A 25,816-nucleotide genomic window follows, 5' to 3' on the forward strand; every position below is an offset into this window, starting at 1 on the left:
TTCTATATTCTGAAAAGTGTTGCAGTGGTGACCAAAACTGAAGCAAATTGAGTTTCCATTTCTTTTGATTTAATGACACAGATGTCTTCAGTCAACAGACCAAAGTCTATTGATTTCTGAAGTGGCAATATAAGATTTTGTTTCCAGGCCCCTATCATGAGGAATTATACGTTCCATATCCAATGTAAATGATTTGTCAGCTTGCCTTTGTTTATACATGATGTCTGTAATCATCATATTCCTTGGGGTGAAGCGGTTTACATTATGCAATGGGCTTTCGGTTTCATGATTATTATTATTTTTTTTAATTATTTTTTAAAATTTCTGTCAGCATTTATCCCCAATTTATATTCTCTTTACATGCATTTATGTGTAATTAGTTTGTATGGAGGAAATTAATAAGAAACCTCTTAGTTCTATTTTTTGACCAGCTCAAAACTTCACAGAATGTGGTCCATGCCTGGAATTCTCAAATCTGTCTGTTCCACCCCTTCCGTCAGTGTGCAACCCATGGGGTCTCAGTGTCGCTCCTTTGAATTGCTTGTCCCTCTTATGCATTGAAAGTATCCCTTCTGTTTCCTCAGAGGCCCTTCCAAGGCCTTAACATATCCTTTGGGGTTCCTCAGTGATCCTCCTTTTGGCATCAGTAAGTCCATTACAGCCGAATTTCCCAGCTGAACATTCCCATTGGAATGATTAACTTATTGATCAAAGTTAAGAGTTTGCTCCCCCAAAAATGCTACCAGAATGCCCCAGGAGACCAAAGTGACAGGCCACCACTACAACGTCTCAAACTCTGTCGCCGCCACATCTCGGCTTCTGTTGAGACGGACATCTCTGCCTCGGTGTTGTTGGCATTACCTTATGTCGCAAGGGCTGTAAGTCATCTGTGACTTTGCTGCCTCAGTCATGATAGTGCACACTTGTTGTTCTGTGGCTTACTGTTCTTATCCAGTTGTCCTTCCTTGGCCCACTGTTGCAACACCTGTTTTCTGCCTGTCTCTCAGTTTGCAGTCAAATAAACCCACTGATTAATCTGGGCGCCGTACAAGAGTGAGAGAAAGGAAGATGTGCTCACTGCATGAACCTTGTGTACCACTTAGTACTGTCATTTTTGGCATTTGAATGTTGCTCCTCATACGTACTTGCATTTCTGTGGCACTAGCCAATTTAGAAATCCCGTTTATTATGTTCTAAATGCCAGTCTGTTTATTTATAAAAAAAAACAATGCACACCATAAGAGGCTTATGGCACCTTTCCAGCAAAAGAATGCTCCCAGCAGTACAACTTCTGCAGCAGCGTAAGTTGTACTGCACTCGTGTAACTGAAGGATGCAACACTCCCTAATCAAAACGTGTGCTGCAGTCATTGGACTTGCATCACTAATTTATTGGTAGTGTTTTGTCTTCATTCACCATCTTCCACTGCACTAGGTGTGTCGCGATGGCTTAATTAAAAAGTGCAGAGCCCACAGTTTTTCTTAGAAACCCTCCACCGGAACGGGCGAATGCCTGTGCTGCTGACTAGCAAGGCAGCCTACCCTTGATTCCCTCTCATGCCTCTTTCCCCACCCTACACTTCCTGCCTCTTGATCTCCCACTTGCAGGTACTTCTTCATTCCTTCTTTTTCTCTTCGTCACGTTTTCCTGTTGCCCACAAACTCATTTCTGCCATTTTGTCTTTGTTTGGTGAAAACTTGGTGATCAGTCCTGATCCACAAAATTGAGTGCTAGTGCCTGTTGGACTTTTTTCCTTATGCAGAGTCATCCCCAGTCTTTTTGCCTCCTGTCTCCTATTTTTTCTGACCTGTTGCTGTTGGCTTTAAGACTCCGAGCACTTTATCACTGCTGCCCAGTGCTAAAGTGCAGGTGCTCTCCCATCTAAAGTTGGTATGATTGGCTTATACCTAACTGGCATATTTAATTTACCTGTAACTCCATTGTACAGTGGTATCCCTATACCCAGGGCCTGTAAATTAAATGCTACTAGTGGGCCTGCAGCGCTGCTTGCGCCACCCACTGAAGTAGACTTTCAAACCTGTCTCAGGCCTGCTAGCACAGGGCCTGTGTGCGCAGTTTTCTGCCACAGGGACCTGGCGTCTAAATTTACTTGCCAGGCCCAGAACTCCCCTTTTACTACATGTAAGTCACCCATAAGGTACGCCCTAGCTAGCCCTATGGGCAGGGTGCCCTGCATGTAGAAGGCAGGACATGTGCCAGGTTGCGTGACCTGTCCTGGTAGTGACAAACAGCCTACCTTGGTGTCTCACTGCTGTGAGTGCTGCCTTCTCATAGGATTGCATTCGAAATTTCCTGCATTGTGTGTTAGGAGTATTGCCTGATTTATGAGGGGTAGCGTGGGCCCTTTTTGGCATGGTTGTAATAGTAATAATAAATGCTGCTTACTGGTGTAGGTGTACTTTATATTACTATTACAGAAAGGCCACTTCTAGAAAATGCGCATTTCTCTGTGCTTATGACTCTGGTGTTTTGCGGATTGACTCCAATCCACTTCTGGGCAGAGTGACAGTTGGGGCTTTGTGCATACTTTTCAGACAGCCTGTACACAGGGAGGGTGGAGGTGTCACAAAGGTGCATCTGCGTACTGAATAGTCTTCCTGGGCTGAGAGAAGGGAGAGGCGGGGCATAACCCAGGAGGGACCCACCCTTGAAACGGAGGGGGTGCGTGGCGCCCTTCTCCTCCTGACACTGCTCCCTGACTTTGGCCCCCCTCGTGAGGGCTGGTGGAGGCCCAGGGGGCCCCCAGCAATCGCAGGCCCCCAAAGGGGCCCATCAGCAGTACAGACGGGGTGCGTGCCGCTCCTCTCTGCCACAGAGCTCACAGGAGGCCCCTGTTTTGTGCAGAGGAGCACCGGGGCCCCATTTTTCATTCTTCCGGCACTAGAGGGGCCTACATCAAAGCAGGTACTACTGCCCAATGACAATGTATATACAACATAATTTATTTTTAAAGACTTTGCTAATTTATATGTTGCCTACCTGTTTGATGAGGTTTTCATATGTGTATGGAAATGTTCCTTTTTATGGGCATAACATGCTAATATGTTTTTCTGACTTGCCATATGTTTTATGATGTTCCTAATATGGGTGTTTATGATATTCTCATGACAAGTGCTTTAGTGTAATAACGTGTTTCCTGACTACTGCATATGTTGCAGAATACTGAGTAACCTGTGTGTTATATGTGACTACTGCTAGTTTGCAGAGTAACTAATGTGTAACGTTCTGACAACTGTTAAGGTAGCAGGATACTACTGATATGTGATGTTTGGTCTAATAATTGCGTTGTGTACAATACAGTATATTTTCATATAACTTGGTGTTCTGTTTCCTTTGTGGTGGGGATAGTGCGTCACGTGTGTTGTGCAACGCTTTACACATTGCCTCCAGGTTAGGTCTGACTGCTCGTGCCAAGCTACCAAGGGGGTGAGCAGGGGTTATCTTGGACGTGTAACTCCCTTGCCCTGACTAGAGTGGGTGGGTTCTGCCTGGCTTAGGTGCTTACCCTAACAGTGCCCACTACCTGCACCCACCCACACAGATTAAGCACTGAAACAACGAGAAATGTATTTAGGAGCCCTCTATCTGGCACCCCAGTGGACACCTTTGAGCCAGCCTACCTCACCTCCTAAGAGATCGCCTGTGACCCAGGCTAGTCCTCTTTTCCAACGCCTTGTCTGTTGTGTTGCTTGTGCAGTGCAAATACAAACTGACCATCAATAAATTATTTTTTCCCCTAGATGCCCAAAAAGCAGAAGAAAGGCAAAAGCTTGCAAAGGAACGAAGGGAAGAGCGGGCAAAATACCTTGGTAAGTACCTGCATTTCTGGCAGTGGCACGCTGAAATGGAATACATTTATATGTACTTGATAGATTGCTTTACAGTTAAGTGTTGAAGGTGTCGTGTATGATTTACACAAGGCCCCCTTCGCACAGTTTGGTAGACAGTCCCCAAGGCATCCAAACACTTAAGCAGATCTGCCTGTTTGGAATTATTTTTCACCATGTGATAGAGGGAAGAGTGGGGCTTGGAGGGGGCAGAGCCTGGAAATGGGGGGGCGGCTTTTATGTCATCGCACCCTGAGCTGGTGCAAATGGGCAAGGGAGTGGGAGGAGGAAAAATGACACAAAAATAAAAAGTTACTGAAGCCACCTGCCGTTTGTGACCTATAGATGCTAGGAAATCCGCAGTGGATTTCAAAGGTGCAGTGCCTCCATCAGTGAGCTGGAAATCCACCCTAGATATGGATTCCCATTTCACTTAGTGTTCATCGGATGACAGTTTGGAAAGAGGCAGTTTAGTGGGACTCATGGTGGTGCTGTGCGAGTTGGTAGATCTTCCTTGAACCCCAGTGCCTCTGTACCTACTCACTACTGACAGCTAGGGCACTGATTTGTAAATTACAATATATAGCAGTATACTTTGAACCAAATATTGGATAGTGAAATTGTGCATGGCCTAGAACTAATTCACACACTGGAGGCACACAGCTGTTTTCTTTTCTCTGATATAGTTTTTGGCAAAATTCCTCAAAATTATGTTTTCCAAAGCTAAATGAAATAAGCACTCTTTATTTTATGAAATTGCTTTTAGTTCAGATTTCCTATTTGGCCATGTTTGTGGCCAGCAATGGTAATAATAATCTTCACTTCTAAGTCTGTGCATATATATATATATATATATATATATATTTTTTTTTTATGAGTTAGCGATTTTAGGGTGACCTGAGTAGAAGCAAATTTACAAGAGCAAAACTGAATTATATCTTTACACAGGAAAAACATTATATGGTATTGCTTAGGTTCAATTAGGTTTATTGGAGGAGGGAAGAAAGTGTAGTATACACTTAATATTTACAGTCATACTAACAAACAATTCACTTGCATACGAAGAGCTTAAAGACTATGGTTACACAGCATTCATTTAATACAGAGCAGGAGATAATGGTGTTAACTGTATACAAATATCTATAATTCGTGTACAACTATTACAAAAATATTATCACATTCCAACAATGCGAGTGTGCAGGATTACTGGTATTGCTTACCCGAAGCCCATATCATTTATTAGTGGGAGTGGTACCGGAACAGAAGAATTTGCAGCTCTTCCATGGTTCATATACTGGTTTTGTGATACCCAGTTGCACTCTCATGGTGCGCTGCCAGTGAAGGATTTCTTTAATGTTTTACTTTTTTTGAAATAAGCAGTTTTGAGAAAAGGTATTGGAGCACCAAAGGTGGCATTGGCCTCCTAAAACAACCAGATACTTAGGGGTCCCTGCATATAGTGTCTTGTGCGTGCTGTATGACCATTTGAAGACTCTCCTTCCTTCAGGAGGAAGCCACTTTCGTGAGAACAAAATGGGTGAAATGTGGTTAAAGTTTTTCATTTCAGTTGACATCCTGACCTCTGCTTCTATGGTGCGTTGATTGGGGGTGGGTTAAGTGATTTGAGGAATCCCTGTGATTAGGGAGTTCTGCTATTCCAACCATGAAAGACTGATCTACTTGTTTAACAAGGGGGAGAAGTTTTTGATATCTCTAAGGAGCTTTAGTTGAAAATGTTTAAATTAAGGAGAATTTAAGACAACCGTTAAGCCACTTTTGGCCAGTATGGATCAATTGGGGGAAAAATCAAGAGGAACTCTGTTTAAAGTGGTTGTGGGTTCAGATGGTGTTGTATCATCCAAGTTTGGTTTACATCAAGGACTTGAGTCATGATTTCTACATTTTTAGGAAGGAGATTATCAGACATAGTTGTGGCCAGAATAAAAGGGATCTGAGCTGTTGAAGTGATTTGGAATGAAACTAAAGAAGCTCCATGCATCGGCTGAATAGAGTGGGAGACCGAATTGAGGTTTGAGGAACACCTTTGTGAAGCATTGCAGGATGGGAGAGGGCGAGAGAGCTAGGTCTTTGAGAGCAGTGAGCCCATCTTTCCTCATATGAAGAGAACAATCGGAGCACTGCACATTTACTCCCATTCCCTGCTTGAGTATCTTCAGGCAAGTGGGATGTTAGATGATGTTGAGGCTACTGATAGGTCAGGAAGTATGAAGAGACCTGGGTTACTCACATTTAAAATGCGAAGAACATCATCAGCTCTTTTTTGAAAGTTGTAATTGCAGTGCTGAATTCTGATAGGAGGCCTGCCTAGAGCTTATCTGGTACGTCATGTTCTTCTATGAGCAGTTTGAGCTGGATTTTAGTACAGTTCTTTTACCGGATGGGCAAGGAAGGGGAGTTGTGACTCAACGTCATTGAGTCAGATTGTCTTTACCAGCCCACCTTTTTTTTTTTTTTTTTAAAGTAATGGAGGAACGTGTCCTCTTTTTGGCAGTCTGAGACTTCCTCGAGATGGAGATGTTGGTTAGGTTCAACTATTAGGCTGTAACTGACAGGCTGATCCCTTTGAGCAGAGTAAAAGAGATGGGTTTAGAAAAATGGGCAGCTGTTTTAGTGTTGGCTGCAAGTGTGACTAGTCAAGATGAATAGCGGGATACCTTATATTTGCGGTTTGTGGCTTTGTGGTTCTGGTCTCTCATAGGGTTGTTGAGGAAGAGTCTGATATTTTCACCTTTCATACAAAGAAATAGGAGACGTCACATTTTTTCTAACGAGATGTTGGTGACCCCTCTGTTGGAAGGTGACTGAATGGTCTCACAATTTTGAACAGCTTTTTTTTTTTTTTTTTTTTTTTTTGCTTTATCTTTTCCTGCTTTGCTTTAGGTAGGTTTCACTTTAAAATGTGTTGTTTGTATTTCTTTCCTTCCTTACCGTTAGGTTCTTAGTCGAGCAGGTCTTATGTCTGGTTTGCTGTGTGGTACTGAAGGGTCTCCTTTGTTCATTAAATCATTTCTAATAATATTGCACCGTTTTGCTTTATCTTTAAGTATTTGTCTAAAGCTATTTTGTTCAAAATGTCAAACTTGGTCTCACTGCATTGACATGTAATCCCTTTGATCTCGTGTATTAGGAGGATGGTCAGTAGTCAGTTGACTGATTTGGAAAACTTGCAAGTAACAATCCATGTTTCTCAGCTCTCAGGCCCAGTATTTGTGTTAAGATAGCCTGTGGTACTTTATTTTATAGCTGGCTGAGAGTGTGATATGACCAAGCAACCAGGATCAGAGCATTGCCTCTTTTACTAGAAGGAGATCTAGAAGTGAGCCTTTTGCACATATTTATGGGAGTTGTATAAGGTTAAACTAGGTATTTTTTAATAACTGAGGAGAAAAGAGACATAGCAGAATCCCTTGGGTCACCCCAGTGCAAACTGAAGTCAGTGAGGTTTTTTTTTCTTCCAGAGGTGTAGTGTTTAAACTGTATGGAGTTCTGTATCATTGCATGGTTCAGACTTTGCTGTAGGTTTGTGTGAGGAACCAGACTGTTTGGAAATGAGGTGTGGAGTAAGGTGTCTGCCAGCAAGTTTATCTTGGTACATGTTATGTCAGAGAAGCACAGTCTCACTTCCAGAGAAAGCAATGGATCATTGAAGAGATTATCTTCATGTCAAGGACTATCTGAGTGGCCCCTGGGTTGGGTAAATTGGAGGAGGGTGGGAAGAGAGTTGTAGATTATGGGAGATTTGGGAGTAGGAGTTTTATTAGAAAAGTAGAGATCAGTATGAGTGAAGATGTTTTGTATTGAAGAAAGAACTCTAGAAGGTAAAGGAAGAAAGAGGCTATGCGGAAGCAGAGGAGGAGCGGGCTGGATGAAGTGCTCAGTAAGTGAATGGACAGATGGCCGTTCAAGGTGGAGTATAGTATACGTTTTGATGGTACAGGAACTGAAGGAGATTTAGTAGAGGGGAGAGTGAGATGGGATAAGGTGACATTTGAAAGAGGAATAGGTTTGTTCTTGGAGGTGGGGTGTTGTAGAGGATTTAGATGGCGAGTTTGTGGCAAGCACTGATTAGGAGATACAGAGAGAGGGGGGTAAGGTTGGGAGAAAGAATAAGGGGATACATTAAAGTGAGAAAATGGCCAATGAACAGGAGGGAAAGTGTGACATGGATGGAGATAGTCAGTGACTGGAATCGGATGGCCAGGGGTGAAAGAGTGAGGGCTCGGAGCTGAGGATGAAGCAGTAACTGTGTGTCTGGTGAAAGGTAGCAATATCACAATAATATGGGAACACAAAGGGACTTATTACGATTGTGGCTGTCTATAGACCACCACACCCGTGGTGGCAGTCGGACTGCCAGGGAACGGCCAGCTCCTCCAAGATCTTGGATCCAGGCGGGCTGGCAGTGGTGGAGATCCTAATCCGCCAGGGCAGCGCTGCCCTGGGGGTTGCAACCTCGTTCTCTGCCAGCGGTTTCATGACTACCTTCAAGACGTATATACAGTCACTCCATTCCAACACCAGTACCTGGATTGGTGGTGGCAATCTTTTTTAAAGGATGGATGTCACAACCTTGAATCTTCGACTGCTTGCGCTTTGCCTGAGTTTGTTCGTCGACCTACTCATAGCTTCACTTTGCAAGGAGTTCATTTACATTTTTTTTAATTACTTGCATATTATTTCTAATAGGCAAGCTAGTTTAGTCACATTATCTCCTTTTTAAAAAGCTCCTTGTTCTTAAACCTTTTAAACTACTCATGCATGCTTTTTCCATGTTCATTTTTTTCGCCTTTTTGCGAGTGGCAGCTACCTCTTGTTTTGCAGTCATCCTTTTACTACTGATTGCCCTTATATCTTATTGTGTGATTGAGAGAGAGGGATTAGGAAAACTCACCGGTCGCCAATGCAGCTGAAGCACCTCTTATCTCCTCGGATGTTTGTTGACCCACTACTCCAAAGGACAGCAAATAAAACTACCGTTATGGAGGGTCATGTTTTCAGCATTGGCATCCTAGCCTGGAAAACTGTGTTAGGAAGACTATAGGGAACCGAACAAGCAGTGCTTTCAATGGAAATAGTGGGCACCTGCACTTATCTATTTTGAGTACCTTCTTGCTCCTGTAGAGTGTGGCATTCTCCCATTAAATGTACTGCAGCAGTGCTTCTTTCAAATTAAAGAAGTGCAGGTACTGCGTACCAGACAGTACCTGCCTATTTAAAGGACTGTGAACAAGTATTTTGTGTACTGGACAGCACCTGCCTATTAAAAGCGCTGCAAACAAGTATTTTCCTCCAATGTTGCTTCTGTAAATAAATGCTATTAAAAATGTAATGTAACCTTTATTTTTAAAACTTTTAAAAGCAGGAATTAGCGTAGCATGTTAACAGCCAACTAATACCTAATTCATCTTTAGGGCTTGGTGAGGAAAAAGCGAAGTAAGGAATTTGGAGTAAATGGGGAGGCTCACCTTATACTGTACCAGGGTTTTAAGCTGGCATGAATTCAATAAATGCTTTTTCAAACACAGCTGCTTTAAGGATAATGTGTTTGCAATGACTATTGCATTTGAAGAGTCCTTTAAGGCCTTGCCAAGGCATGTTGATTTCTCCATATCAATGAAGCCCAATAATCTGCATCTTTGGGATGCTACTGTGGGGTTTCACAAAGGCATGTAACCACCAGTAGAAGTGGTGGTCTAGATTTTTATCCAGCTCCTTGAGTGGTCTTCTAGCTCCTCTTTCCTCCTCATGTAGAGCCACAGTCTAAGCTCTTGCCTGTCCGTGACTGGGTCGCAGGGCAACATCTGAGCACTTCTATTGTCTATTTATGTAAACTTGCAGCTCATGCTTTTATCCTGACGTTATGTCCTATCTTGCACATCCCTATGCACATCCTTCTGTTGGTTTGGGCTAAAAAGGAACAGTTAGACTAGAATGCAGCTAATGAGATACTAGGACTGTGCCAGCATCCCTCCTCAACCTTACCATTCTCTCTGAATCCGGTGATGTTGGAACAGGATCAAGACTGATTTGCATATGGCTGGGTCCAAACTAGAAAGGCATGGGTGGCAAAAAACGATGGATTTAGGCCCAGATCTCTGTACTGGGGGTGAATGTTTGACATTATTCAGCATTCCGTCCATCACTTGTTCTTTTTGCATTTCCGGTGATGTTGGAGCCATCACTGCAGGACCACTTCAAGTTGAAGCGCAGGAGGTGAGTTTAGCAGAAGTGCTTGAAGTGAAGATATAAAATGTAAGTACTCCCTATTCCTGAGTACCGGCTTCTTACTCAAAAATACAGGTACTCCCCAATAAAAACAAATGCATCCCTGCTAAGGAGTACAAGTGCTCTCTTTCAAAGGAAATAAGTGCAGGTACTGAGCGCTTGTGAGTTCCTGCCCATTTAAAGCCCCGAGCAGAAGTGAGCAGACTTGCGGGACTCCGGTTAAGTTTTGCGGCCAAGTGCTCGTTTCACTTGGCCCTTTGCTCCCACCGCACCCCAGGAGTTTAGGTCTTTCTGTTCGAGGAGATCCAGAATCCATTGCCGTTTGCTCTCCGATCTGTACCAAGCGCCTGTGGATCCCTGAGCCTTTGTAGGCTTTTCATTTCTCTGAACATCGTCGGCAAATGTCATTGTATGAGTGTCGTCGTCAGTTATTGTCTTGTTTTTTCGTTTCTATAGGAACTGTTTCCCCTTGGGTTGACCATGATCATTTCCCCACAAAATAGAGATGACGACGTCCCAGGTGTAGTGAAAATGAGGCAATCGCGTCGGCTTTTACCACGTTGATTCAATACAGAAAGGGGGTGTATCCGTTTTCCCAGAGCAAGCTCCGGTCTCCACCTGAAGGGTGCGGGTTTGTCGGAGTAGTGAGGTAGCGAACTTTAACTTTCGCCCCTCGAGTTAATAGCCGTAGTCTGACAGAATTCTGGTAGCGTTTTAGGTCATTCACCACTTTAACTCCGAGCGAGTCAGCTATTTCTATGGCTGTCACCCTTGCCAGGTGACTTTTGAGGTACAGTCCCTCGTTGCTTTCCATTTGGTCACCCTTAACCTCGGCAATCACCGTTGGGTGGCGGTACTGCTTGGTTTGAGTAGAGGCGCAGGGGAATGGCACGGGTGCAGAGTTGTGAAGCCTGCTCCCTCAGTGTCTCTCCAGGGAGATTGCTCGCACAGCGGGGTACACAGTTTGGGATGGTGATCGGCAGGCCACGGAAGAGGGTTCTTGCCGAGGAGGCCTATAGCGGCGTCATCTAGGCATCGATGGACCAAGGCACCTTGCTCTGCCTCGTTGCAAGATTTGGTCATGTGGTGGAACGTGCAATGCCCTCCTGCTCTCCGGGTTATTTCTCTATAAGATGAGACGTTTATAAGTGTCATTGCTCCAAGTTGTATATACGAATTGTATATTGCCCCCACCCTTGGTCTGGTATAGTCCTTTCTCCATACTAGTCTGATATATTTAAAACAAAAATAAAGGTTAATTTCCTTTGAAATGTATTGGTCAAAGTAAAACACATATTTTAAGTCACCAGAATCATTAACTATAGCTGCATCTGCTCCTGCTGCACATCTCTTTGAATTGCTGATATCTTCAAAATGATTATGTTGTTATTTCAGAGTGAAACTAGAGCACCCCATTTAATGTTAACAATAAATGTGCTCAAGTACAGTGGTAGCAAAATCTTATTTTTAATTCCCAAAAATGTGCCAAGTGCACACAAAGGAACCTCCGAAGGTGTTACTTTGGCGTGTTATTGACATCCTCGGATCTTCCTTCAGAAATCCTTCCCAGTAGCAGTCTAACAGTGTGATCATGGCGTTTCTGTCCGTCTGCCACACAGATTGATTCTGGTGCCGGTAATGCCGGAGGGCCGCCCTGTCCGGTGCCGCGCTCCAGTCCGAGACCAAGGCCGTGAATATTTCATAGCGTCTGTGAGGCGCTTTATTAATATTTCACAGGCCTCCCCGTGGAGGTCTGGCAGGGAACCCGGCCCACCGTGCTACAGAGGAAGAAGCTGAAGAAAATGTTTAAAATGTTGTCTCCGAAGTGCAAGTGCTGCTCATTTGAGTGGGGATCGGACTGATTTTAGAGGCCAGGCTTCCCTTTTACCCAGTGAAGAGGTAGGTCATGCATGTCTTAGTGTACCGCCTCAAAAACCAAACGTACCCAGGAGGCGCTATTGCCACATTTGAGTGTGCGAGGTGGTGGTGTGAACTACGTGTACGTGCATCGAATTTTGACCCTTTCGTGACGGATTTTGATTACCACTGTGCGATATGTATATGTTGCCTAGATTTAAGAGGGTGCTTTTTGAGTAATTAACACATTTGTAGGCAACATCTGAAGTATTGTGCCTTGTCTGTTCGCTGATGATAGACTGGTGATAGTCGGTCTATTTCCCAGTATCTCAATGTTCGATGGCATCTGTCGCTGTAGATACGCATGTTCTGCAATAGCTCGCCATCTGGTGTTGGGCCGGAGTGTTACAAGTTGTTTTTCTTCGAAGAAGTCTTTCGAGTCACGGGACCGAGTGACTCCTCCTTTTGTCTCCATTGCGCATGGGCGTCGACTCCATCTTCGATTTGTTTTTTTTCCGCCATCGGGTTCGGACGTGTTCCTGTCGCTCCGAGTTTCGGAACGGAAAATTAGCTAATTTCGGAAGATTTTTGTCGGTATTGTTGCGTTCGGGATCGGCGTACTTACATTCAACACCGCATCGAAGATCGAAGAGCTCCGGTGCCCTTCGGGGTAGTTTTTCGATCCTCCGTCGGGGCCTGGTCGGCCCGACCGCGTGCTGAAGAACGCCGATGGAACGGACCCCGTTTCGTTTCTGCCCCAAATGCCACAATAAATACCCCTACACAGACCAACACTTGGTCTGCAACCTGTGCCTGTCACCTGAGCACAGCGAAGACACCTGCGAGGCCTGTCGTGCGTTCCGGTCCCGAAAAACACTCCGAGACCGTCGAGCCAGAAGACTTCAGATGGCGTCCGCACTGACAGCCCAACGGGAGTTCGAGGAACAGGAAGAGGAAGGTACCTTCTCGATCCAAGACTCAGACTCCGAAGGATTCGACGATACACAAACCGTGAGTAAGACGTCGAAAACCACACAGAGAAACATTTACAAGGCCCAGGGGACGCCACTGCCACCAGGCCATGGCTCGACCCATAAATTCGGTGACCGACCGTCGGCACCGAAAAAGGCCCAAACAGTGCCGAGATCGTCCGACTCCGGTCGAGACACCGGCACGCAGCCTTCTCGACACCGAGAAAGTGCTGGAGACAAGCCTCGACACCGAGATGCCGGTGTGGACACGGCTCGACGCCGAGACAGCGGCACCGAAACAGATCGACGCCGAGAGGTTTCGGCCCCGAAAAGGAAAAAAGTCACCTCGGAGCCGAAAAAACACGCAGACAAAGTTTCGATGCCGAAACAAACTGCAAGCGACCCAGCTTCAGGCTCTTATACAGAAGAGCACTCGCTAACCTCCCAAATGCAGAAGCATAGGTTTGAGGAAGAGCTACAAGCAACTGATGTGGACCATACGCAAAAGCGTATCTTCATTCAGCAGGGGACAGGAAAAATAAGTACCCTTCCCCCCATTAGGAGAAAGAGGAGGTTGGAGTTCCAGACGGAACAAACACCACAACCAAAAGTGGTGAAAAGAGTTACACCACCACCCTCTCCTCCGCCCGTGATTGACGTTTCACCAGCACAAACTCCATCACATTCCCCAGCTCACACCACCATGAGCCAGGGTGACCAAGATCAGGACGCATGGGACCTATACGACGCCCCAGTGTCAGATAACAGCCCGGAGGCATACCCTACAAAGCCATCTCCACCAGAAGACAGCACCGCGTACTCTCAGGTGGTGGCTAGAGCAGCACAATATCACAATGTAAGCCTCCACTCAGAACAGGTCGAGGATGATTTCTTGTTCAACACACTCTCCTCCACCCACAGCTCATACCAAAGCCTGCCTATGCTCCCTGGTATGCTCCGGCACGCAAAAGACATATTTAAGGAGCCGGTCAAAAGTAGGGCAATCACACCAAGGGTGGAAAAAAAGTATAAGCCGCCTCCTACGGACCCGGTTTTCATCACTACACAGCTGACACCAGACTCTGTTGTTGTAGGAGCAGCTAGGAAAAGGGCCAACTCCCACACATCTGGAGATGCACCACCCCCAGATAAAGAAAGCCGCAAGTTCGATGCAGCTGGTAAGAGAGTCGCAGCAAAACCAGTGGCGCATCGCGAACTCCCAGGCACTACTTGCGCGCTATGACAGAGCCCACTGGGACGAGATGCAACATCTCATTGAACATCTGCCCAAGGACTTACAAAATAGGGCAAAGCAAGTGGTCGAGGAAGGACAGACCATTTCCAACAACCAGATCCGCTCCTCCATGGACGCTGCAGATACAGCTGCACGGACAATTAATACATCTGTAACTATCAGAAGGCATGCATGGCTCCGAACGTCTGGATTTAAACCAGAGATTCAACAAGCAGTTCTCAATATGCCTTTTAATGAAAAAGAACTGTTCGGTCCAGAAGTGGACACAGCGATTGAGAAACTCAAAAAAGATACGGACACTGCCAAAGCCATGGGCGCACTCTACTCCCCGCAGAGCAGAGGGAATTACAGCACATTCCGTAAAACGCCCTTTCGAGGGGGGTTTCGAGGTCAAAGCACACAAGCCAGCACCTCACAAGCCACACCGTCCAGTTACCAGGGACAGTATAGAGGAGGTTTTCGGGGACAATATAGAGGAGGGCAATTCCCTAGAAATAGAGGAAGATTTCAAAGCCCCAAAGCCCCTACTACTAAACAGTGACTCACAGGTCACTCACCCCCTCCACACAACACCAGTGGGGGGAAGAATAGGTCATTATTACAAAGCATGGGAGGAAATCACTACAGACACTTGGGTTCTAGCAATTATCCAACATGGTTATTGCATAGAATTTCTACAATTCCCTCCAAACATACCACCAAAAGCACAAAATTTAACAACACACCATTCCAATCTCCTGGAGATAGAAGTGCAGGCACTATTGCAAAAGAATGCAATCGAATTAGTGCCAAACACACAAATAAACACAGGAGTTTACTCACTGTACTTTCTGATACCAAAGAAGGACAAAACACTGAGACCAATCCTAGACCTCAGAGTAGTGAACACTTTCATCAAATCAGACCACTTCCACATGGTCACACTACAAGAAGTATTGCCATTGCTAAAACTGCACGACTACATGGCAACTTTAGACCTCAAGGATGCTTATTTCCATATACCAATACACCCATCGCACAGGAAATACCTAAGGTTTGTATTCAAAGGAATACATTACCAATTCAAGGTACTGCCTTTCGGATTAACAACCGCACCAAGAGTCTTTACCAAATGTCTAGCGGTAGTCGCAGCACACATAAGAAGGCAGCAGATACATGTGTTCCCATATCTAGACGACTGGCTAATCAAGGCCCATTCGTTAATAGAGTGCTCAAATCACACAAATCATATCATACAAACCCTCTTCAAACTAGGGTTCACCGTCAATTTCACAAAATCCAAAATTCTGCCACGCAAGGTACAACAATACCTGGGAGCCATAATAGACACATCAAAAGGAGTAGCCACTCCAAGTCCACAAAGAATTCAAAATTTCAACACCATCATACAACTCATGTATCCAACACAAAAGATACAAGCAAAGATGGTATTACAACTCCTAGGCATGATGTCATCATGCATAGCCATTGTCCCAAACGCAAGACTGCACATGAGGCCCTTACAACAATGCCTAGCATCACAGTGGTCTCAAGCACAGGGTCACCTTCTAGATCTGGTGTTAATAGACCGCCAAACTTACCTCTCGCTTCTGTGGTGGAACAACATAAATTTAAACAAGGGGCGGCCTTTCCAAGACCCAGTGCCACAATACGTAATAACAACAGATGCTTCCATGACAGGGTGGGGAGCACACCTCGATCAACACAGCATACAAGGACAATGGACAATGGAACGTACATCAAACAAAACTGCATATCAATCACCTAGAACTTCTAGCAGTTTTTCAAGCACTAAAAGCTTTCCAACCAATAATAGTTCACAAATACATTCTCGTCAAAACAGACAACATGACAACAATGTATTATCTAAACAAGCAGGGGGGGACGCACTCCACGCAGTTAAGCCTGCTAGCACAAAAAATTTGGCATTGGGCAATTCACAACCAAATTCGCCTAATTGCACAGTTTATACCAGGGATACAAAATCAACTCGCAGGCAATCTCTCTCGAGATCACCAACAGGTCCACGAATGGGAAATTCACCCCCAAATTCTGAACACTTATTTCAAACTCTGGGGAACACCTCAGATAGACTTGTTTGCGACAAGGGAGAACGCAAAATGCCAAAACTTCGCATCCAGATACCCACACAAACAATCCCAAGGCAATGCCCTATGGATGAACTGGTCAGGGATATTTGCTTACGCTTTTCCTCCTCTCCCTCTCCTTCCTTACCTGGTAAACAAACTCAGTCATAGCAAACTCAAACTCATATTGATAGCACCAACTTGGGCAAGGCAACCCTGGTACACAACGCTGCTAGACCTATCAGTGGTACCCTGCATCAAATTGCCCAACAGGCCAGATCTGTTGACACAGCACAACCAAAAGATCAGACACCCAGATCCAGCATCGCTGAATCTAGCAATCTGGCTCCTGAAATCCTAGAATTCGGGCACTTACAACTTACCCAAGAATGTATGGAAGTCATAAAACAAGCAAGAAGGCCATCCACCAGGCACTGCTATGCAAGTAAATGGAAGAGGTTTGTTTGCTACTGCCATATTAATCAAATACAACCATTACACACAACTCCAGAACATGTAGTGGGTTACTTGCTTCACTTACAAAAATCTAACCTAGCTTTCTCTTCCATTAAGATTCACCTTGCAGCAATATCTGCATACCTGCAAACTACCTATTCAACTTCCCTATATAAAATACCAGTCATTAAAGCATTCATGGAGGGCCTTAGGAGAATTATACCACCAAGAACACTACCTGTTCCTTCATGGAACCTAAATGTTGTCCTAACTAGACTTATGGGTCCACCTTTTGAACCCATGCACTCCTGCAACATACAGTTCCTAACCTGGAAGGTGGCATTTCTCATTGCCATTACTTCCCTAAGAAGAGTAAGCGAGATTCAGGCGTTTACTATACAGGAACCTTTTATACAACTACACAAAAATAAAGTCGTCCTAAGGACCAATCCTAAATTTTTGCCAAAGGTTATTTCACCGTTCCATCTAAATCAAACAGTGGAACTTCCAGTGTTCTTTCCACAGCCAGATACCGTAGCTGAAAGGGCACTACATACATTAGATGTCAAAAGAGCATTAATGTATTACATTGACAGAACAAAAGACATCAGAAAGACTAAACAACTCTTTATTGCATTTCAAAAACCTCACGCAGGAAACCCAATTTCAAAACAAGGTATAGCCAGATGGATAGTTAAATGCATCCAAATCTGCTACCTTAAAGCTAAACGACAGCTGCCCATTACACCAAGGGCACACTCAACCAGAAAGAAAGGTGCTACCATGGCCTTTCTAGGAAACATCCCAATGCAAGAAATATGTAAGGCAGCCACATGGTCTACGCCTCACACATTCACCAAGCACTACTGTGTAGACGTGTTATCCGCACAACAAGCCACAGTAGGTCAAGCTGTATTAAGAACATTATTTCAGACTACTTCCACTCCTACAGGCTGATCCACCGCTTTTGGGGAAATAACTGCTTACTAGTCTATGCAGAACATGCGTATCTACAGCGACAGATGCCATCGAACTGAAAATGTCACTTACCCAGTGTACATCTGTTCGTGGCATCAGTCGCAGTAGATTCGCATGTGCCCACCCGCCTCCCCGGGAGCCTGTAGCAGTTTGGAAGTTACCTTCAATTATTTATATATGTATCATCTCAACCTTAAATAGGTGCATACTTAGTCACTCCATTGCATGGGCACTATTACTACAATTCAACTCCTACCTCACCCTCTGCGGGGGGAAAAACAATCGAAGATGGAGTCGACGCCCATGCGCAATGGAGACAAAAGGAGGAGTCACTCGGTCCCGTGACTCGAAAGACTTCTTCGAAGAAAAACAACTTGTAACACTCCGGCCCAACACCAGATGGCGAGCTATTGCAGAACATGCGAATCTACTGCGACTGATGCCACGAACAGATGTACACTGGGTAAGTGACATTTTCATTATGAGGTGTTTTGCTTGCTGTACATAGTTGGCATCCATTAATCTTCCACTAAAGATCTAATTGATTTTTAAGATTGATCGGTTTGTGTGCTGCCTGTGTACTTGCATCAATAGAGGTTGATGGGGGCGATGAAGACGGAGATAAGATGCACATAAAAAAAAAAAGTGGGCAATGATGAAACCTTGGCTGACTCTGGCTGTGGTTGGACCAGATGCTGATGAGAAAGGGGCAAGCCATACCTTGAGTGATGTTAGTGGCAGAAGGGAATCCAATGTATGACAGCACCTGAACTCCTACATTTTTAAGCTTCTATAGCAATGTAGGGTGATCAAGTTCTGGTATCTGCATCTGGAGTGTTGTCGTGTTCTAGATGCAATATCACGAAAGTTACCTAGGTCAGGTAGGTTTGCTGGGCAAATATGTCAATGTTGTATGTTTAAGGAATTATATGGCACAAACATAGCCTGCAGTGGTATAGTGTAAGTTACGCTTTAGGATCAGGACTAGTGGACAGGGTGCTGTTCTTTTAGCTGGGGCTAAGAATCCAGCAGGACCAGAGGTTTTTTAATAACTGATGGGGTTGTATTGTCCAGTTCTGGAGGTAAAATTTACGCTAGTGTTCAGTTCTCGAGGCCAGTTTTGAGGATGGTCACATCTGGTGTACATTGTTGATTTCCGGGGGCAAATCAGCACTACAGAATCCAGGTCTAGAGGCTGCAACTGGACTGTTGGCCCAGTTTTGCGGCCACATATGGAGTATTGCACAACTATATGGAGTCTACCAGAGTTAGGCAACTAAAATAATGCATGATCGATATGCAGGCGAATACCCAACAGAAAAGTGAAGAGGGCAATAAAAGCTGTCTGAATTAAGTCCCAGCATTCAGCATCTATTCTTGGCCGTGTCTGCTTTTTTGTCCTCTCTTGGTATTCCTCACCTTTTATCTCAGTGGTTGCATCTCTTTCCTGGTGCTCATTGTACAGAAGGTTCACCTTAACATTCACGCACATTTCTGAAAAAATTGCGAGTGCATAACCTGCTTTTATATCTCTCCTGCAAACTTTCCAGCAACTTCTAATTAGCCTTTTCCCAGGTATAAACATTATACATCCTTAAGAAAAGTGAAACACCTGTGGCAGGATCGAGCAGTGTTCATGACTCCTCTGCTGTAATGAGCAGCTCTTCCCTTTGAACTTGTGATGTCTGTTCATTGATAATTCAGGAGTCATCAAGTGACCTTTTTTATTGATTACATGGTATGGTGGTTTTCCGGCACTTGTAGTTTCTTCATGTATAGCACACCCTACCAGAGATGGGGTAGGGTAACCGAGACCCTATGGACACAGGCCCTAGGCACCTCACAACTCGAGCGCATGGCAGATCTCAAACAGGCTTTCCAGAACGTCACTGACTGGATTACCAAATGTACAGACAATCACCCCGCTAAAACCAGCAAAAACCTACAACACCTCAAAGCAAGCTAGATGGTACACTCCTGAGCTCAAACGCTACTGCCACCGACTCAAGAAGCGCTGGTGCATGACCAAGGACTCCTCTGACAGAGCCGCTCACAAGATAGCCCTCAGCAACTACCACCACCACATCAAGGCAGCCAAGAGAGCAGCAATCACTTCCCGCATTGACATCACAGCCAACCACGTGAAAGTACTCATCAGAATCATAAAATCACTCTTCAAATCTCCAACCCGACAGACCACTAACCACCCGTCCTAGCAACTTTAACTCCCTCTCAGATTATTTCCACAGCAAGATCACCTCCATCTACAACAACTTCGACCCCCCTTCCTCCCCCCCCCCCCCCCCCCCCCACCCACCCACCCACAACCCACCACTTTCAGCCTAGACAACCTCTCTCAACAAGCAAACACCAGCTGTATGATAACCACCTGGTCCCCAATCACTATGCAGACCACCTCTGCCATCATGTCATCCATCCACTCCGGGACACCCCCTGCCCCCACCGGTTCTTCAACCTCAGAACCAACTCTATCACCAAAGATCTAATCAGCATTCTCAACACCTCCATCTCCACAGCAACCTTCCCAGATGGATGGAGGAATAGAGTGGTCAGACCCCTCATAAGGAAACCCTCTGCTGTCCCCAGTGACCTAAAAAATTACAGACCGATGTCCCTGCTCCCCTACCCAGACAAAGTACTCGAGAAAGCCATGAACCAACAGCTCACTGAATACCTGGAACAAAACCACCTTCTGAGCCTCACAATTAGGATTCCGGGCCACCACAGTGCAGAGACTGCACTGATCGCCACCACTGACAACATGAGGACCTTCTTCGACCAAGTAGAAATGTTAGCCCTAATCTTCCTAGACCTCTCTGCTGCGTTCGATACCATCTCCCACCACACTCTCCTAAACAGACTCCTCAACATCGGTAATCAGCAAAGCGCCCTCAAGTGGATTGCCTCTTTCCTCTAAGTTCGCACTCAGGGCATCTGCCTTCCTCCCTTCACCTCTGCACCCAAGCACATCACATGTGGTGTACCCCAAGGTTCATCCCTCAGTCTGACCCTATTTAACATCTACATGCCCCCCTTTCAGACATCGTCAGATCCCACAGACTCAACATAATCTCCTACGCTGATGACACTCAGCTGATCCTCTCGCTCACAGAGGACCCCCACAACGCCAAAACCAACTTTTGCAACCCCATGACCAGTGTAGCAGTATGGATGAGAGACAGCTGCCTCAAACTAAACTGACAAAACTGAAGTCCTGATCTTCAGGCAGAACACTTCCGCATGGGACCATGGCATAGTGGCGAGCAGAATAAAGACCTATACCCGCTCCTTCAGACGATGCACGCAACCTCTGCATCATCCTCAGCAGCCAACTTACCTTGAAACGACAAGTTAACTCAGTCGCCTCCTCCTGCGTTTACATCTTCCGCATGCTCCGTTGAACCTTCAGATGGATCCCAACTGACACAAAAAAGACTGTCATGCACACCCTTGTCATCAGCCACCTCGACTACTACAACACTCTCTATGCCAGAGTTTCCACCCAGCTTCTCAAAAGACTCCAGATCATACAGAACACAGCAGCCAGACTCATCCTGACCCTCCCCAAACATACCAGCATCAACCCTCAACTCAGTAACCTCCACTGGCTCCTGAACCAGAAGAGATGCCAGTTCAAGATCCTCATATACAAAGTTCTACACAACCAAGGGCTTCCCTACATCAACCACTGACTAAGCCTCCACCTCCCCGCAGGACACCTGCGCCCTGCCTCACTCTCGCACACACCTCCACGTCCATCACAGCAGAGGCCGGTCTTTCTCCTACATCACAGTTAAGTCCTGGAACAACCTGCCTCTCCACCGCCGAACAGCGCCCTTCCTGGCAGATTTCAGAAGGATACTCAAGATGTGGTTTTTCGACAGACATGGCACCCTCGCTGCCCGGATACCCTTAGGGGTGATACTGCTGCACTATGCATATGCTGATTGATTGAATATATTTTGGGTAGTTCAAAATGTTCTGCAGGCAGCTGTGTTCTGCTCAAATTTAAAAAATCTCTATCACGCATTTCAAGATTATGATTGTCGTCCAATGCTGGGATTTCAAGCTATGATGCAGGGCAGTATAGTTTTCTCATTTACTAAGAGGACCAAGTAGTTCTTTAATGCAAGGTGTTGTAGACGCCAGTGCTGGAATTCACACAGTCATATGGATGTTTTCTTTTTTTTGTGTGTGCGCGTGCCTTGGAAATGGAATCCATAAGAGTTCTGGAGCTGTAGAAGTTCAAGGCATTCGATTTTTCACAATTACCATATGTAAAATTCACATGTAATTTTCAGTACAAACGGTTTTCTAATGCATATGAAATATATATGTGTATTTTTATATAAACATTATAATTGTGTGTTTTCTGGAGATCTGATAACCGCAGATAATCATCAATAGATTGAAGTATGCACACATGCCGTGTTTTTACAAGAGGAAAGTGGGAGCTTTTAGAAAAGTAATCGAGAGAATGTATTTCCCCTCTTGACATCTTTTGAAACAGAGGGGATTTCTGACGGGAGACAGCCAAAATGAAGCAGTTTTTGACTGTAAAAAAAATGGGAGTCTCCCACGTGAATCGGGTCTATTGGCTTGTATGAGTACATGTCAAAATTGACACTGCAACAAATGATTCATGCATTTTTCGTGAACTTGAAGCAAAGATTTGTAACCAAAGAGAGGATTTTCTCTCTCTACCACCCGGCTGCGGCCCACCCACAACGATTTATAGATGGGAAGCACGCACCCACTTTTTTTTTTTTTTTTATACATTACCATGCCTAATTACTCCATGAAGGTGTCAAGGTCAGCCACTTGATTAAGTGAAGGGAATTACCTTATACTTTGGGCCCACCTAAGACCACTGTAGTTGTGGGCACGGGCAGAGTGGAACAGGGACAGATCCATTCTACAAGGGTATTTCGTGAGTGAGGGAAGTGGAGCTCAGTTACGAGTTGGTGTTGACTGGACCGAAACCGAATGCACTGACAATGAAGGGTAGTGAATGTACTGGTTTTCACAGTAAAGCTTAGCGGGGAGAGGATGTCCTGGCTTGGTGTTTCTTTCAGTCTTTTTGCAGAGGAAGGAGCTGTGCTTTGAGTGATGCCTGGACTTGAAGTCCCTCGTAGCCAGTTGTCAGGGAGTAGCTGTTGGAATTGTCCTCCATGAAGAAGCGGACTGCTACCTAAGGCTCATGTCTGCTTTTCCTCCTAGTATAGGTCATCAGAGGGTTTCTTTAATTTCTCTGTATAACAAGGCCGCCCAAACACCCTCTTAGACTGTCCCGTCCTTTTATGGATCCGCTCTTGCTGCATATTATTCTCCTGTGGCCGGGTAAGAGCTTGGTTTGGATTTTTGGCAGGGAAATGCTTTTCCTCTTGCTAGCTCCTCATCGCTTGTGGCAAGATGCCTCACTGCACACATCCCTCCACTGGCTAAGTGCTTCTGCTCTCCCTCCCTTCTGCAAACGTATAGATCTCAGATGATGGGTTGCAATGTTAAGGACCACGAGGGAATTCTCAGCACTTTTTGAAAACAATCCTTTGTGTTGTTGTTTTACAAACTCTGCTATGTTTTTGTTGTTGTTGTTGTTTTTGGTAGCAGTGGTGCAAAAACATCATTGGCGAGGTAACAGATAGCAAGGTGTGAGACACGTGCACGGTCTCATTTGGTATGAGCACTTTGCATTTTTTAAAGTTCCTTTAATGATCAGCATTGTGTTGTTACCCATAGTGCACTAATCCAGCCAATAGGGGAATCTGATCATTTCCTAGCTGGCTAATGTAGGGAAATCTGAAAAAGTCCTAGCAGGTAAATGCCTCCGAAAGGGCACAGAGCCCCAGGCTCTGCCTAGCCTGTATATAACAGTGCCTGAACCATGCTGACTTTTCATTCACCGGCCTACCCAGAAATGGCCTTAAAGACTTTAAAAAACAGTACCTGGTTTTACCATGTAATAGGGCGGCGGGGCACGGGGATGTTCAGAGTGACCAAACAACAAGGCTTCTGATTGCCCAACCCGGTTGCCACCCCGATTTGCAACATGGGCTTTTGGAATCCATGGGTGACCCAAAGAGTCTTGCCTAACGTGTGTACAGTAACACAGATTTCTTTGCCAAGTATATATGTTTACAGTAAACTTGTTGGCAGACTAAAAAAAGATGTATACTGATTTAGAAAGCAGTACATCTATAGGAACCAGAGCTTAATGTGAATGATTCCGTGCACTTTTGAGATGTAAAATAGTCCCTCACAGTGCACTGGAAGAAGGAGGAATAATACAACAATCAGCCATAAGCGTGAGGTGCAAGAGTGGTACTCGCTTCTGGTGGAGTCAAAACCCAGTCTGTGTTATAAGCACCGGTAACAAAAGAACTAGCAGACACTGCTGTTCAGCCAGATCTAAGAAGGGACCTGGGCAGGTTGACCGTGAGCAGGATAGATTTTTAATAACATTTGTAGGTGCCATAATTGGGATGCAGAACAGAAACGGGTGTGAGATCTGGAATCATGCGTAGCCCGCAGGTATGTTTTACACACGAGCGGCTTCTCTGGTGGGACCGTGTGGTGAAAGTGGGAGACAGACTGTAAACAAAGGTGCTGCCCGGATGTCTAAACCACCCTGGATTCAGAACCGCACCCTAACTATAACAGTGATCTTTGATTCAATAATAACTAAGCATTCATGGTCTCGTGTGAGTATTGCCAATTACCTGCCCCACACTTATGGGTCGTGGTCGAAGGTGAGTGTAAGTAATGAGAATGGCAACTGGTAGCTCTTAATTCCATTAGCATGTGGGTAATAAGGCTGTTAGCACCCGACCCCGGCCAAAACTCTCCCTGCCTACTTCATGCACCCGCTTCAGATTTTCACTGACCTTCATGTGCAGGTCAACAGTTGTTAATGGCGGGATTCTCCGCTTCCTGATTCTTTGGGGCCACCTCCGCGTTCCATACAGGCTAATAATGGCAAAGGCTATTTGGCTAGCGTACCAAAAATGAATTTTTGCTGTGGTTACCCAATTCGCTGGTAGTTATTCTGTCACCTGTAGAAGAATTAATGTCCGAGTTGTTGCTGCCAAACCAGTGAGCGGAAAACTAACACACACACGCACAAACCACCCATCTTACCCCCGCAAATTTTTTTAATGTGCAAATTGTGCCGGGATTGTGGATTCTGCTTAATTATGCAGAAAAGGCCATGGCCGCAGAATCGCACAATTCTAGTGGCCCTTCTTATTGGGCTTTAGCTCGTCGTATGGTGCCTTCTAAACATCTTGCCACCAATCACCCATTTCTGCGCCTGCCCATGTGATCACCCTTTCCAGTGTAGGCCAGGGTAGGGGAACCTTTGCGATTTTGATAGAGTAGCAGTATTACAATTTAGAATCGTATTGTCATGAAGTTGGCTCATAAGAACGGTGTCTGCTGGGGGTGTCTGACCAGACTTTACACATTCGATTCGTAAAAGGGCTTTGAAACGGTGAGAGCTGGTTTACATTGTGATGTTTACACAAGTCACCAGGATCAATCACGCTACGAGAAGTCTCACAGTCATCTGTGAATCATTAGGATTCTGATCCGCGCTGTTCTGTTTCTTTGTCAGCTGCCAAGAAATCTGTCTGGCTGGAGAAAGAAGAAAAAGCCAAACAGCTCCGGGAGAAGCAGCTGCAGGACAGGCGGAAGAGGCTGGAGGAGCAGAGGGTGAAGGCGGACAAGCGCCGAGCGGTTTTAGAGGAGCGGCAGAGGCTGAAATATGAGAAGAACAAGGTGACTGCGTCTGTGAGCCTGAGTTTCTGATAGTGTCTCCCACACCCTTCAGTGGGCCTGGCTGACTGTGTGGACGTGAATGTATGTTCCATGCCCCTTCCTCACCCGCTCCATTCTGACCTTCAGAAGGTCATTGCATCTATCTGCGCTACACTCGTTCAATTCAGCTGTGTGGGAAGTGTTTTCATTGTATTGGAGAAAAGTTCTAAATCAGCAAGTGCATAAGTACCCAATACCTTAGGGGCCCTACAGTGAATGATGTCACAGCGTGTCTCATACCCCCAGGTGACATCATCAAAAAAGGAACAATCTACAATGCTT

General features: G+C 45.3%; 1 protein-coding gene across 4 annotated transcripts in view; it reads left to right on the forward strand.

Annotated features, from left to right (window-relative positions):
* Window positions 1-25,816, forward strand: part of MAP7D1 (MAP7 domain containing 1) — a 265,245-nt gene that overhangs the window by 132,655 nt on the left and 106,774 nt on the right. For all 4 annotated transcript variants that reach the window (XM_069223843.1, XM_069223844.1, XM_069223846.1 and 1 more), the window contains exons 3-4: window positions 3,762-3,830; window positions 25,332-25,495. In XM_069223843.1, coding sequence (XP_069079944.1) covers window positions 3,762-3,830; window positions 25,332-25,495 — 233 coding nt within the window. The remainder of the gene's footprint in view (window positions 1-3,761; window positions 3,831-25,331; window positions 25,496-25,816) is intronic.

Source organism: Pleurodeles waltl, chromosome 3_1 (assembly GCF_031143425.1).
Source record: "Pleurodeles waltl isolate 20211129_DDA chromosome 3_1, aPleWal1.hap1.20221129, whole genome shotgun sequence".
NCBI classification, from domain to species: Eukaryota; Metazoa; Chordata; class Amphibia; order Caudata; family Salamandridae; genus Pleurodeles; species Pleurodeles waltl.